We start from the raw sequence: 14164 nt of genomic DNA, 5'->3' as shown, positions 1-14164 counted from the left end.
TGCTGGGGCGCGGTCTCGCCTTGCCCCACCCCTCCCGGGTGGCGGGCAGCTCGCGGTGCGCATGCGTTTTGTGGGATTCGTGGTGGTGCGTTCGCTGGCGGGTGTGTTGCGTTCGGCGTAGCTTGCGCGCCCGGCCCTCCCCATGGCCAAGCGGCGCGCGGAATCGCTGGTCTGCTACGCGCCCTTCAAGCGGCTCCTGCGGGAGCCGCCGCCTCCCCGCGCCGCCCTGCCCGAGCGCCGCACGCGGAACGAGACAGCGGGTGCCGGCCCCGCCGCCAAGCGGAAGCTGGAGGAGGCCGAGGCGCCGCCGGGAAAGCGTCCCGGGCTGCGGGGCGGCAGTCCCCGCGGGGAGCAGGGGGATGCGGCGGGGAGGCGGCGGCGGCGAGGCGGGCCCGCGGCGCCCCAAGACGAGCGGACGACGGAGGGAAACGACGGCAGGCGTGCCAAGGAGCCTGCAGCCACCCCGGTAACTGCGTGGGGGGCGGGGCGGGAGGGGCTGCTTCGCCGCCCGGGGCGGGCCCCTGGCGGAGGCGCTCCCGTACGGCGCTGCGGGACCCGCAATGCCACGTGCCCGCGGGGAGCCCCCGCCGTGGGCGCCCGGTGGCGTCTGCGGACTCTCCGTCCTTCTTCTGCGCTGTGTTTTTTGAAGCTAAGAAACTGGTGTTCCTACCTGGCCCTGCCCCTCTCCGCTAGAAAGGCGGGGGGGAGCACTTGCCTCAGTTTACTTCGTCCTTAATCACATCCCCGTCCAGTTGTTGAGGTGGAAGTTCGAAGGGTTTCTTTCGGTAGTGCCTCTCACGAGTCGGGCTTAGGCTGTGACAGCCTGGCTGCCCAGTCGCTGGTAGGGTGGGCCCCCAGCAGCGGCGACTCAGCTGCTGCTGGTGCTGTGATCGCGGCGGGCCAGCACACGGCTGGCGTCCGGCGCTGCTGGCTAGCGTGGAACAGTGGAGCAGCACGGCCTCTTCTGGCCGTGGTCTTTGCCGTGGCGTAGAAGAAAACACGTGGTTCCAAGAATGTCTTAGCTTCGCGAAAGTAGCGCAGCAGGCCTGAGTGCCCGTCTGCGACGTGTAAACTCACCTGGGCCTTTCAGGTGAAAGCACAGAATTGGCTCTGGTGGTTTTGTGGTGGCAGGTGTGGTAGGCCAGAGGGACGTCAGGCTGCTCTTTCGTTTTTACAGCACCGCACTATGACTTGTGAAGACATTTGTGACTTCTTTGTCTCAGGCTTTTTCTTTTTTTTTTTTTTTTGGTCTGCTTTTTCTGGTGGATTGTAGAATTGATTCATGAAGGAATTGAGGGAGAAAGTACCTGTACTTTTACTGTATACTTGTATGCTTTGCTATGTAAAATATTTTTGACAGGCAGTATTTTTTAGTTGTTTGTTTCCCTAAGTATTGTACAGGCATGTCTCTCTCACTCTGAACCAAAGCTTGGTCAGTGGCAGACAAGAGGTGTTCCTTCCATATTCTGAACGTTCAACCTGAATGCTTTGCATCTTTCACAGCAGTGAATGTTTGTTGTGATGATTCTTGCATCTTTCTGAAAGTACAGCTGTAGGTTAGCGTTGTTCTTTGCTCTTTGGTGGCTTGTGTAGTTTGTTACAGTAGTGACCATGGTCAAAACAGTGGTAATTTCACACTTGCTGTTAAATTTGCTGGCAATTATCCTTAAATTGGCCAGAGAAGAGATAGTACTTGAGTTTACTTGCAAGCATACTTGACAATATTTTCAATTAGATTTGAGAAATTAACTCTTAAATAACTTGATCCATTAAAGTTGAACTTTATCTTTCTGAGCTTGTTTTGGAGATACTTGGGTGAATGGGAGTATTTGATGCGTTAATGTTGAATGTTTGCTCCTCTCTGGTGTACTCCACTGGCTTGTTCGCATTCACACAGAATTTTTGTGAAAAATATAAATAAACCGAAGTACAGCTGCTCTTGAGACTTAACTACTCAGGAAGTTAATCCCATTTGTAGTCCAAGACCAAAATCTGTATCTGCATCTTTGTAGTTTTGAGGTTTTGGATTATAATTATTTGATTTAAAAATGCCATCAATTAGCAAGTGCATGCAAAACAGCTAGCACAGAGGTATTCTGGATGTGAAGAATCTAGCTCTCACCGTACGAGCAGCAATTTATTACTAAATCATAAAAAGGGGAATTCAGATTAGATGTGGTGAGGGTTGGCAAGAGTAGCTGACAGGTTCTGAAACTCCATTGCTGGAGTTGGTTTTCAAACATACTCACCACCTGCCTTGTACAGTACTGAGTGAGCGACACAGCCCCGTTTGGAGCTTGGGCTGGGACATCTTCCCTTTCTCTTTGTTCTTTGGTTATTGTTTGTTGTTAATATTATTCTGTATATAAAATTCAGTTTACAAAACTATATGCTCAGATGTGCGCGGCTGCTTTTAGATACTGGGTATTTAGATAGGTATTCTTTCAGTTACCATATCCTGTTATCGTGGACCTATATCATTCACTGGTTTTGCTCGCAGTTCCAATTAATGGGAACTTTGGTTCTGTAATCTTATGTGAAGGCAATCTTTGTGGAAGTTAATGCATTAGTAGAACTCTACAGGTGCACAAACGTCTTGTTGCTATGAGATGTCTTCACATCTCAAGCCTCTTTTAATATTGTAGGCCTTTAATAACGCACATTCTGATGGTAGAAAAGGTTACCTAATACAAACTGGAGTTCATGGTAGGCTTGTATTGCAAGGAATAAAAAGATGTTTCTTTGGAGAGGAAGTGTTGTGAGTTTACACACTTAATTTTTTAAATTTATTTAAAGAAAAAAAAAAGACATTATTCTAGTGGCTGCGGTTTATGGCCAGTGCTTACTGGATTTTATTGAACATTACATTTTCTTATTAATCAGTTACAGAGACTCGGCAGACAGAGCAGGAATTCGTTCAAAAGCCATATCAAAACAGTTGTACCAGTTTAGTTGCTAAACTGCTTTTTTCAGCAGTTGTTTATGCTGAGACATGTAACATAATATCTAACAGTTCCAATAACATGTTAATAAAAATGCAAGGCATTTACTGTTTTTGTATACCAGAAGAAAGTACATACTTAAGATGTAAGAAATGGCTTGAGAATGTCTCTTTTCACTTCTTACATATATAACATCTATAGACACATGCACAGGTTGGCCACCCTGTCTGTAAATTTTATTTTGTGGTTAAGGACATAAGGTTAAAAACAAACTGTGCTTTCCAACAGAGATTCCAAAGTTTTTTCAGTGACATGTATGTACCCAGTAAGGTAGTAGATAAGTGCATGTTCCTCTCAGGTTTTTTCTTGTATGACTTAACAGTCCCTGAACCTTCTTCTCTCTGGCCCCAAAGGACACCTTGATTTTTCTGATGCCTACTTGAGTACAAAATGATAGAATCACAGAATGGCCTGGGTTGAAAAGGACCTCAAAGATCGTCGAGTTTCAACTCCCCTGCTGTGTGCAGGGTTGCCAACCACTAGACCAGGCTGCCCAGAGCCACATCCAGCCTGGCCTTGAATGCCTCCAGGGACGGGGCATCCACAACCGCCCCTGGGCAACCTGTTCCAGTGCGTCACCACCCTCTGAGTGAAAAACTTCCTCCTAATATCTAACCTAAACCTCCTCTGTCTTAGTTTAAAACCATTCCCCCTTGTCCTATCACTATTCATCCATGTAAACAGTTGTACTCCCTCCTGTTTATACACTCCCTTTTAATATTGGAAGTCCACAATGAGGTCTCCCCAGAGCCTTCTCTTCTCCACGCTGAACAAGCCTAGTTCCTTCAACCTTTCTTCACAGGAGACGTGCCCCAGCCCTCTGATCATCTTGGTGGCCCTCCTGAGGGCCCCAGGCCTGGACACAGTACTCCAGATGGGGCCTCACAAGAGCTGAGTAGAGGGGGACCACCACCTCCCTCTCCCTGCTGGCCACTCCTCTTGCAATGCAGCCCAGAACACAGTTGGCCTTCCAGGATGCCAGCGCACACTGCTGGCTCATGTCCAGCGTCTCGTCCACCAGACCCCCAACTCCTTCTCTGCAGGGCTACTCGCAAGGAGTTCTTCCCCCAGTTTGTGTTAATACCTGGGATTGCCTTGGCCCAAGTGCAGCACCTTGCATTTGGCCTTGTTGATCCTCATGAGGTTCACAAGGGCCCATTTCTCCAGCCTGTCCAGGTCCCTCTGGATGGCTTCCCTTCCCTCCACTGTATCGACTGCACTGCTCAGCTTGGTGTCATCTGCAAACTTGCTGAGGGTGCACTCAATGCCATCATTTATGTCATTGATAAAGATGTTGAAGAGCACCGGTCCCAAGACCAACCCCTGAGGGGCACCGCTTGTGACTGGCCTGCACCCTGACATAGAACCATTGATCACAGCCCTTTGGCTATGACCAGCCAACCAGTTCTTAGTCCACCAAACAGTCCATCCTTCAAATCCACACCTCTCCAATTTAGAGAGAAGGATGCGGTGAGGGACCATGTCAAAGGCTTTGCAGAAGTCCAGAAAGATGGCATCCGTCACCTTTCCCCTGTCCACCGATGCCATCACTCCATCATAGAAGGTCACCAGATTGGTTAGGCAAGATCTGCCGTTAGTGAAGCCATACTGACTGTCTCGGATCACCTCTTTGTCTCATATGTGCCTTAGCATGTCTTGTAGGAGGATCTGCTCCATGATCTTCCCAAGCACAGAGGTAAGGCTCACTGGCCTGTAGTTCCCTGGGTCTTCCTTTCTCCCTTTCTTAAAAATGGGAGTAATGTTTGCCTTTTTCCAGTCACTGGGGACTTCACCAGACAGCCATGATTTTTCAAATATGATGGAGAGCGGCTCTGCAACCACATCAGCCATCTCACTCAGAAGCCTGGGATGGATACCGTCCAGCTCCATGGACTTACAGACATTCAATTGCATGAGGAGGTGTTGGACTTGTTCCACTGTTCCAGTGGAATGGAATCCGCTCCCCACACCCTCTCTAGAGGCTCAGGGTCCTAGCAGACATGGGAAGCCTGACCACCAGTGAAGACTGAGGCAAAGCACTCACTGAATACCTCAGCTTTTTCTATGTCTGAGGAAGCCAACTCTCTATTACCTATTATCAGAAGGGGAACACTCTCCTTGGCCTGTCTCCTCCTGCCCATGTACCTGTAGAACTCCTTCTCATTATCTTTCACATCCCTTGCCAAGTTCAGCTCCATCTTTGCCTTGGCTTTCCTAATCCTATCTCTACACACACAGCCCTGTATTCCTCCCAGGCTACACAACCCTGCTTCCACCTCATGTACACTTCCTTCTTTTCCCTCAGTTTAAGCTGCAGGTCCTTGCACAGCCACGTCAGTTGCCTGCCTCCCCTCCTCAACTTCTTCTGCTTGGGGATGGAGAGCCGTTGCACACTCAGAAGGGTGTCCTTAAAGAGCTGCCAGCTCTGTTCTGTACCCATGCCCTCAAGGGCAGTTTCCCAGTTTACCATCCAGCAATTCCTTGACCAGCCAGAAATTTGCTCTCCTGAAGCACAGGGTCCTGACTCTGCTTTTTGCCAGGCCTGCATTCTTCAAGATCACAAACTCTACGAGGGCGTGGTCACTACAGCCCAGGCTGCCTCCAATCTTAACCTCTGTAATGCTCTTCTCTGCATTGGTGAGCACCAGGTCCAGTAAGGCTTCACCTGGGATCAGTCCGTCTAATATCTGGACCAGGAAGTTATCCTCAACAGACTCCAGGGATCTCCTGGATTGTCTGCCACTCGCCGTGCTGCTATCCCAGCAGATATCCAGGTGGTTGAAATCCCCCATCAGGACAAGAGCCTGTGAGTGCGGCCCTTCCTGCAGCTGAAGCAAGAAGGCCTCGTCAACAGGCTCCCCTGATCAGGTGGCCTGTAACAGACCCCAGCCACTAGATGCCCTTTACCAGACCGATCCTTGATTTTAACCCACAAGCTCTCAACCTGGTCATGGCTCTTTCTCAGACACAGCTCTTTGCAATCTATCCACTTCCTAACATAGAGGGCAACTTCCCCACCCCTCCTACCCTGTCTATCCCTTCTGGAAAGCCTGTAGCCCTCAGAGTATTCCAATTGTGAGATTCATCCCACCATGTTTCCGTGATAGCAATTAGGCCATACTTTCCCAGTTGTGCCACGGTTTCTAACTCCTCCTGTTTATTTCCCATGCTGCATGCATTGGTATAGAGGCACTTCAGCTGGGCTATTGGCCTCGTTGCCTTCTTGGAGGAGCCCTCCCTAATACCTCCAGGACAAGTCTGGGGTTTTCCCCTACCGCCTCCCAAGGTGAACTGCGCTCCCACACTCTTCTCTGTCATTCAGTACACACCCTTCCCCCATCATATCTAGTTTAAAGCCCAGCCAGTTTGTTCCTTAGAATATTTGTGGCCCTTCTAGTCAGTCGCCTCCCATCTGCCGTCAGCATTCCCCCTTTCTCAAGGCTGCATCCCAAGCCATAGTACCCAAAGCCCTGAGTGCGACACCATTTGCAAAGCCATTCATTCAGCATGTCTGCCCTCCTCCTTTTGTGTGGATCCCAGTCACCAATTGAGAGGACAGAGAAGAACACTACTTGCACTCCCGATCCCTTCAGCAGTCTTTCCAGAGCCCTCGGAAAAATGTAGATTATAGAGAAAAAGAAATAGAATGTAGTAAAATAGTTGAATGTGTTCTTTTGAATACCAGCTTCTAAATGCACCTGGAATATCTGTATCGTTGTGAGAAGAAATAAAAAGAACAATTTATGTATGTGTGAAGTACACTAATTGCACAGGTTTTTCAATATTACTCAGTCACGTTCCTGAACTGGTCGCCCAGGGATGTGGTTGATGCCACACTCAGAAGTCCCTTCCAACTCTAAGGATTCGGTGATTCTAAGCTGAACAAATTGATGGGATTGTAGAGATGTTTCCCAGAAGTGATACAGTAGTTCTTTGCAAGAGTTCTTGACAAAAGTAAATTATGATTTGCTTAATTGATTAATATGATGCATGTTAATATTTTGTTGCCTTTTTGTTTCTTTTCAAAGCAAGAAGAATTCAGTCAGTTTAACTCATTCTTGTATTGGAGAGCACCATTGCCTACAATTGATTTGTCTGATATTCAGAACCTGCATGGAGAGACTACATCTGCTGATAAAACTCCTTCAAGGACTGATACCATGGAGACTGAGATGGAGACCTGATCAGTTGTTTCATATTTGTACATCTACTCGCAGGAAGCTTGTTTCTGTTTGGATTCAGTTTTTTTTCTGTGTGGGAGAAAAATCAGTGTGCTTCTGTTTTCATGAAGAAACAGTGTTACTTCAATCTGAAAAGGCAAGTCAGAGCTGTCAGGTTGGTGGCATCATCTCTGTTAAGTACTGTTAGCTGGCTGGAGATGTGAACTTACTGATTCTGTGCCGAGGAGGCTTATGTTTGTCTAGCACAAAGGCTTGACTTCATGGAAGCAAGGTAGACGAAAACTACAAAAAATTAATTAACTTCTGGATGCAATTGTAAGAAACAGTTGGATAAGTTACACATGGAAAGGAAATGGAAAATAATTTAGCTTGTCCTGAAGAAAATGTGTAACTGTTGTACCACAATATGAAATTCTTTATCATAAAGCACAGAAACTAGTATTTTTTAGTGTTTTTTTTTTTAGTGTAATAGCTAAGCCAAAAAATAGAAGTCCACCAAAACCAGACAAAACATTCCCTTTTCTATGCAAACCAAAAATGAGTGTGTTGGGGATGGGAAAGGAAAAGGGGATCTATTCTATAAGCTGCCAGTGTTTTGAATGATGATTTACATTCTTCTTGTGATCACTCAAAGCAGATAGTTTTTAGATTTTTTGATCTGTTCTTAAGTTAATCGTTTTCTTATTCTTTGTGACATTAAACTAGCTGGTAATGTGGAAATAGCAGCTGTGTCATGCAGGGTCATGAAAGGTTAATGCAGTATGAATTGTGTACGTAGTTGACTGAGGTTTAGTTTTTGGCAGATGTTGTGGATGTTGCAGAAACTTTTTTACAGAAGTTCAATTAGTGTTTCTTTTGCTGTGAAATATGATCGTAATGCGCTTTTTCGTAATTTATCTACAAGTTGAAATACAATTAGAAATATGTGTCTTCAATAGTAGGCTGAAATTTGAAGTTATATTGGCAGACTGTCAGACTTACGAATGTGACTTGATTTTAGGTGAGTTTGTCATATTTTTGCTGGAATAATCTTCAAATAAAATAAAATTCTTTTTACTAATGTATTTGTTAAAGGTCAATACAATTTCAGCTGTGCGCATTTGAAGGCCTTGGGACTGTTACTGTTTGAAGCTCCTGACTTGTAACTTGATTGTTTTATTTATTGTCATTGTTTGAAAAGAGACAACTTATCAGCCTTTGTAGTAAAGAGTTCAAAACTTTTTTTCAGCATTTGTACTGTAAAATATTTTTATTGTCTGGGTCTCCTAGTGCCTGCAGAAGAAAGGAGGAGGCTTACTAACATGGACATTTCATGGTGCTTATTCAAATATGCTTCTCATTGCTGTCACATTAGCGAGATACACATTTAAAGTAATATTTAAATTAAGCATGCATTTAGTATTTTATTAAGTCCAAATCTTGTTCTCTGAGGAGATGCTTTAAAAATAACTTTAAAAACATACTCTATTTCTGTCAAGAACGCAACCGCTATTGTTTACTATAACCAAAGTAAATTAGAAAGGAAGTAGATTTGTGTTTTTTTGTTTTGGTTTGTTGCTTTTTTTTTAACACTAATATACTGCCTTCCTATATTTACAATATATCTAATACTTCACGCCATTCAGTATTTCTCAGGATCCTCTATTTTACATTATTACCTAGTATTTATGCAGGTACACGTAGCTCACCCTGAAAGTAACCCCTCCTATTTATTTCCCTGGAGACAACAACAGATACAATGCACGTTCTGCAGCCATGAGCAAGAGCCTCCATACAATGCTCATAAAAATCTGCATGGCTGTCTGGAACACGGCTTGTCTTTCATGTTGCTGTCACCACTGCTGAAATTTACCGCCTATGGCCTCACTGTGCTCACATCCACTCTTTGGTTTCCATCAGCGTTCAGAAAGTGTCAATAGAGTGACAATGGGTGCAATTTTTTCTGCATGGAGGAATTCAATCACAAAATCGTAGGGGTTGGAAGGGACCTCTGGAGCTCATCTAGTCCACCCCCTGCTAAAGCTGCACAGGAAAGCATGAGCAAACAACCTCCTGCGAGCACTTGGAATGAAAAGCAAGCCTGACATAGGGATCACCACCAATTTGTGTTGCTCTCAAACCAGAACAGGCAAAAAATGTGTAAGTTTCTGAAAATGTAAATAATTCATAGGAGAGTGGATGTGAGCACCATAGAAGGTGGATTATTGTGGAGATAGTAAACATGCAATTTTTATTTTCCCAAATATATCACCATATGAATGAAAATCACAGAATGATGGAGCGTGATGGAAGCCCAAGCTGGTGCCTGAATATGTGCAGCCCTGGTCTAGGAGGTCACCAGCTAACAGGTTGTGATGTTAGCGAGATGACTGCAACCTTACTGACCCTCACTGTATAAATTCAGGTACTGGCTGAGCCCAGCATGGTCTTGTGCCTGGACTCCAGTCAAGCAGACTGGAGCCTTGGACCAGTGAACAAGGCTTTGGTTGGGTTGTGCTGTCAGGCTGCTCAGGCAGCTGGGCCCCTGCAGGGCACACTTGCAGCAGCAGAAGTGAGTGGCAGGGGAACATGACCTCCAGCATGGTTGGTGGGGACCAGGAGCTGGGAGGGTGTGTTGCTGAGAAATTTGGGCGTCGCTGCTGCCTGCTTTGAAGACTTGATGTGACCACAGCCTCTTGCAGTTTGTGACAGCCCCTGCCTGTTGAAGCATGAGTGAGGGAGCAGCTTCCCTACTTCAGCTCTCCCCAGCCCACTGCATAGCCTGGGGCCATGGAGGTACCATCTGACTGGACGTGTCCTGTCAGTGGGCACAATTGGGATGATGTCACCTGCATGACCTAATATTTCTTAATACCTAATACCTAATACCAATGACGTAATATTTCCAACAGCTTTGCTATGGCTGTGTGTTCTGGTTGGTGAAGAATCATAGAGTCATAGAATCACAGAATGGCCTGGGTTGAAAAGGACCTCAAAGATTATTGAGTTTCAACCCCCCTGCTGAGTGCAGGGTTGCCAACCATTAGACCAGGCTGCCCAGAGCCATGTCCAGCCTGGCCTTGAATACCTCCAGGGACGGGGCATCCACAACCTCTCTGGGCAACCTGTTCCAGTGCGTCACTGCGCTTTCAGTGAAAAACTTCCTCCTAATATCTAACCTAAACCTCCCCTGTCTCAGTTTAAAACCATTCCCCCTTGTCCTGTCGTTGTCCACACTTGTGAACAATCGTTCTGCCTCCTGAAGAAGCTGAGTTGTGCTGTATGTGGGCACCAGATGATAAGGACCATCCGATACTCGGTGAGGTCGCACAATGATTACCTTCAGTGTCCTGTCCTGCAGCATGCAGCACACTCAGGTTATGGCCTGCAGGATGAGCAGGGGTCTGCAGAGCTGGTGCTCGTTGCTCCTGAGCACAGCTTCCAACCCGAGGTCTGGGCTGCCTCTTTACAGCAGCATCCAGAAGACCTTGGACTCCTGCTCGAGTGGCTCCAACAAGAGACTGGGACGATCTGCAGGAACAAGTTGTGGGAGGTACTTGCAGAACAGTGCACTGTCGTGGGCTTCCTGTATATGTTGAGGCTCGACCAGATGGCCTTGTGGGCACTGCCGCCATTCATCTAAGACCTCTTGGTGCCCTTTTTGAGGAGGCTCATCACCTCTGTATAACCATGTATGTCCCAGAGATCCGCAGTCAGCAGGAATGCCGGGATGCCCGTGCTGAGGAGGGCAGGAGGACAGCTCCACAGCCACCCCTGGCCCCTCCGTCTTCCATCTCAGGCCTCCTGCTTCTGGCCCAGGCCACTCTGCCAGCCCTGCAGGCCCCAGCACTGAGGGGCTCCTTAGCATCCTTCCTGGGCATCCAAGGCACACCACCATCACCACTGTGTCCTCAGAGGAGGAGCTGCAGGAAGAGCTGGGGCAGGTGGCGGCAGCGGACCCCTTAACCTTGGCAGAGACCAGTTGTTTGGTGACCTCACTGCCCCTCCACGAGGAAGGCCCGCTGCAGCACCCAGAACTTGCCTGCACCTGCAAGAGGGCTCAAGGAGCTGGGAGGAGAACATCTGCCTCTCAGTCTGCTTCTAAGAGGAAAAAAAAAAAAGTCTCTGTTATTGACAAGGCAGTTAGGACTGGTGTCTCTTCCTACGCTGGTTTCTCCTTCTGATCCTGAGGTAGGCCATAGAATCACAAGTTTATTTCTGTGATCAGAAACCAGCAGTCAGAACTGTGCTAATAGAACAAGGGTGGGCCCCAATAAACAAAAGATGGATCTCATGTTCTAATAATCAGTCATCAGGCTCATTTCCTCTCATACTGCCAGCTCCAAGCCACAAATAATGAAGTTAATTAATTTAGCTTAATTTTAGCCAACTGAGCTGTGATGTCACTTTCTCTTCAGACTTCAGACCAGTTAGTGTGAAGATAAAAACTCCTGGCTACTTTTAGATGAGACAGCTCAGATCTGAGCTAGTAAACGAGTATTAGATTTCAAAATCCTACTCAAGGTGAATCCAAAAGGTAAGAGAAATCTTCCCATATGAGCTAATGACAACTAACCCAAAGCTTATCTTTCTGTATTCAAACACGCTGAAAGTTTCAATTGTCATATTTCTCTACAAAGGGTTTACTGTAGTTTCACAATGAGTATTCACAAGCTGTTTTCTTGACACTTCCACCTTATGCTTTCAAAACTGTGTGAATTGTATCTGTCCTTTTTTCAGGATTGAAAATTTGCTGCTAACAAATAAAGCAAATAACACTTGTTCACTTTTCAAGCATATCCTTAGGGATTTATTCTTTTCCTGCATGCCTTTTTTCACCAGATTGAAAAGAATATGTTTTGTTAACAACTGAAGTAACACTTCGGAATCTAGAGTCCAAAAAACATTACAGAGAAAGATGATGGCAAGCTTGAAATCTAAATGCTTCTGCTAGGTTGATCACATCTCAGTTTTTACTTAAAGTAAACAGGGCTCCTCAGATTGATCAGTAGAACAGGAAGGATGATTATTTCAAAGCTGAATTATCAGTTATCTTCACCAGACATATCGTGGTAACTGAAATTACTGTACTGGGTCCGATGCCATTTTGTCAGAGTGCCGCTCTGCTGCCATCTGTCCCATGACAACAAAATGTAACAGGATATTGGCGGGAAGGTTCAATCTGTACTGCCATACCACTAACATCTACCTCTGGAGTAGTGGGCCAACATAATAAAATGGGAGGCATTACTTTTGGAGCAGCCCTCTTACTATAGTCATTTAGTTTATAACCCACTGAAACTTCATATACAGTAGATGCATCCCAGTAGTAGACTGCATGTTAATGTTAAAACCTGTCTCTCATTTGCCCTATATTTAAAGAACAGATTTTATGATTGCTTTTAATGTATATATTTCAGCTCTTGAAAACAAAATTAAGTCCTTTAAAAAAATTGAGCTTGCATTATGTTGTTGTCCACCTGTTTCCTTAATTTGCAATTATGCTGTAGGCAAGCACTTTCCTCTCATTTTATTCCATTCCAGGCTCTGGGTTATGGGGTGGAATGTTACAGCTACTTTCAGAGCAGTTGCTGATTCATTTTTTCCATTCATCTGTTTCCAAGTAGCATTGGAAAAGGTTTTGAAATGAGTTCGAGATTGTAGGTTAAATAAAAGGCTGGGCAAGGTGAGAATGTGGTCAAATTACATAAACTTTGCATTAGAGCTGTCAGAAGACACAATCAAGAAGCATCTTTACCAAACATCTAAGTGTCTTCAGATAGCACGTGTCACTGTGGGCTACCACAACACTGGTCTTGAATTCTGGCTGTGTTCTTCAAGACAGCTGTAGTTCAAGTGCTGTCCATGAACTATAAGGAAGCTTACAATCTTTTAATCTGCCTGGACGTTCAAATCCGGTGAGAAAAAAGTGTTTGTCTAATTAACAAGCACAAAGAAATCCTAAGACAACTCATGAGAAATATAACATCTACCAGTTGAAAATCTTTGCTCGATTTGTTCACAAACATTCAGAAGAAAATTGTTTATATTCTCTCAGAGTACTTGGGAGTTTCCTCTAAAATTTTCCTCTCTAAAGTGAAAGGAACCACTTTCAAAAGAGCAAGAAAATGTATGATGTAATTACAGAGATCATACAGAAATGTCTGTGATAAGCTGGGTAAGTGTTGCAAGTGGAACAAAACAATTAGGATATGGGAATGCTAATGAGAACCAGGTACAGGTACATTGCTGTTTAAACCTCTGCTGAAGTATTTTTCACTCCAGCAAGGTCATATCACCAGCATGTCCACCTATGTAAGTTCTGTGTCTCATTCTAAACTTAAGGCCTCTTTTAAGAGGCCTGACTTGTGTTACAGTATGTGCTGAGGTTTTCATGGCTCCAAAGATAGATAAGTCTCCAGGAGAAGGCTGAAGGTCAGTCCAAATTAGGTGAGTGCGGAACTGCTATGAAGAGTAGAGTAAGAGCAGGCAGTTGGTCAGCAGAGCAATGACATGAAGCAGTATTTTCAGCAGTGGCTCCTTCTTTCAGAACAAACAACGCTTACAATAATTTGAACATGGTGATCGACAGTAAATTTATTCATTTTCTCATTGTTTTGGCAGTTAATTGCTTCATGTGTTTTCTTGTTGGCATGACTAGAAATTTAATGGACTTTAAAGAGTATACACATGTACATGGATAGTTGAAAAACCTTTGTGCAGAATGTAAGAGTGCAAATGTATATTTCCAAGTGGCATGAAAGACAGTGCTAGTTTTTGGTGGCTATTTCTGTTCATGGCAGATTCTCTGAGGGGAATTCACTTGCATTTTTCTGAAAGTATCTGATGATAGTTGGAGAAGAGATGTTAGTCTGCATAAGCTAATTGTTATAGCAAAACTTGAGTTCAAAGAAGCATTTCAAAATTGCTTGTATGGTTTGCTTAGTTATTTCCCTGCCTACCTATAGCTACAACCTTGACTCTAGGTGGCAATACACATAC

General features: G+C 45.3%; 1 protein-coding gene across 1 annotated transcript; it reads left to right on the top strand.

Annotated features, from left to right (window-relative positions):
- Positions 2 to 8410, top strand: CZH9orf40 (chromosome Z C9orf40 homolog). The gene is made up of 2 exons (XM_021381651.1): positions 2 to 466; positions 7031 to 8410. Exons 1-2 carry the CDS (start codon positions 143 to 145, stop codon positions 7184 to 7186), a joined length of 480 nt encoding a protein of 159 aa, XP_021237326.1. The 5' UTR covers positions 2 to 142; the 3' UTR covers positions 7187 to 8410.

Source organism: Numida meleagris, chromosome Z (genome assembly GCF_002078875.1).
Source record: "Numida meleagris isolate 19003 breed g44 Domestic line chromosome Z, NumMel1.0, whole genome shotgun sequence".
Classification (NCBI taxonomy): Eukaryota; Metazoa; Chordata; class Aves; order Galliformes; family Numididae; genus Numida; species Numida meleagris.
This window is presented reverse-complemented; position numbering and strand designations above follow the sequence as displayed.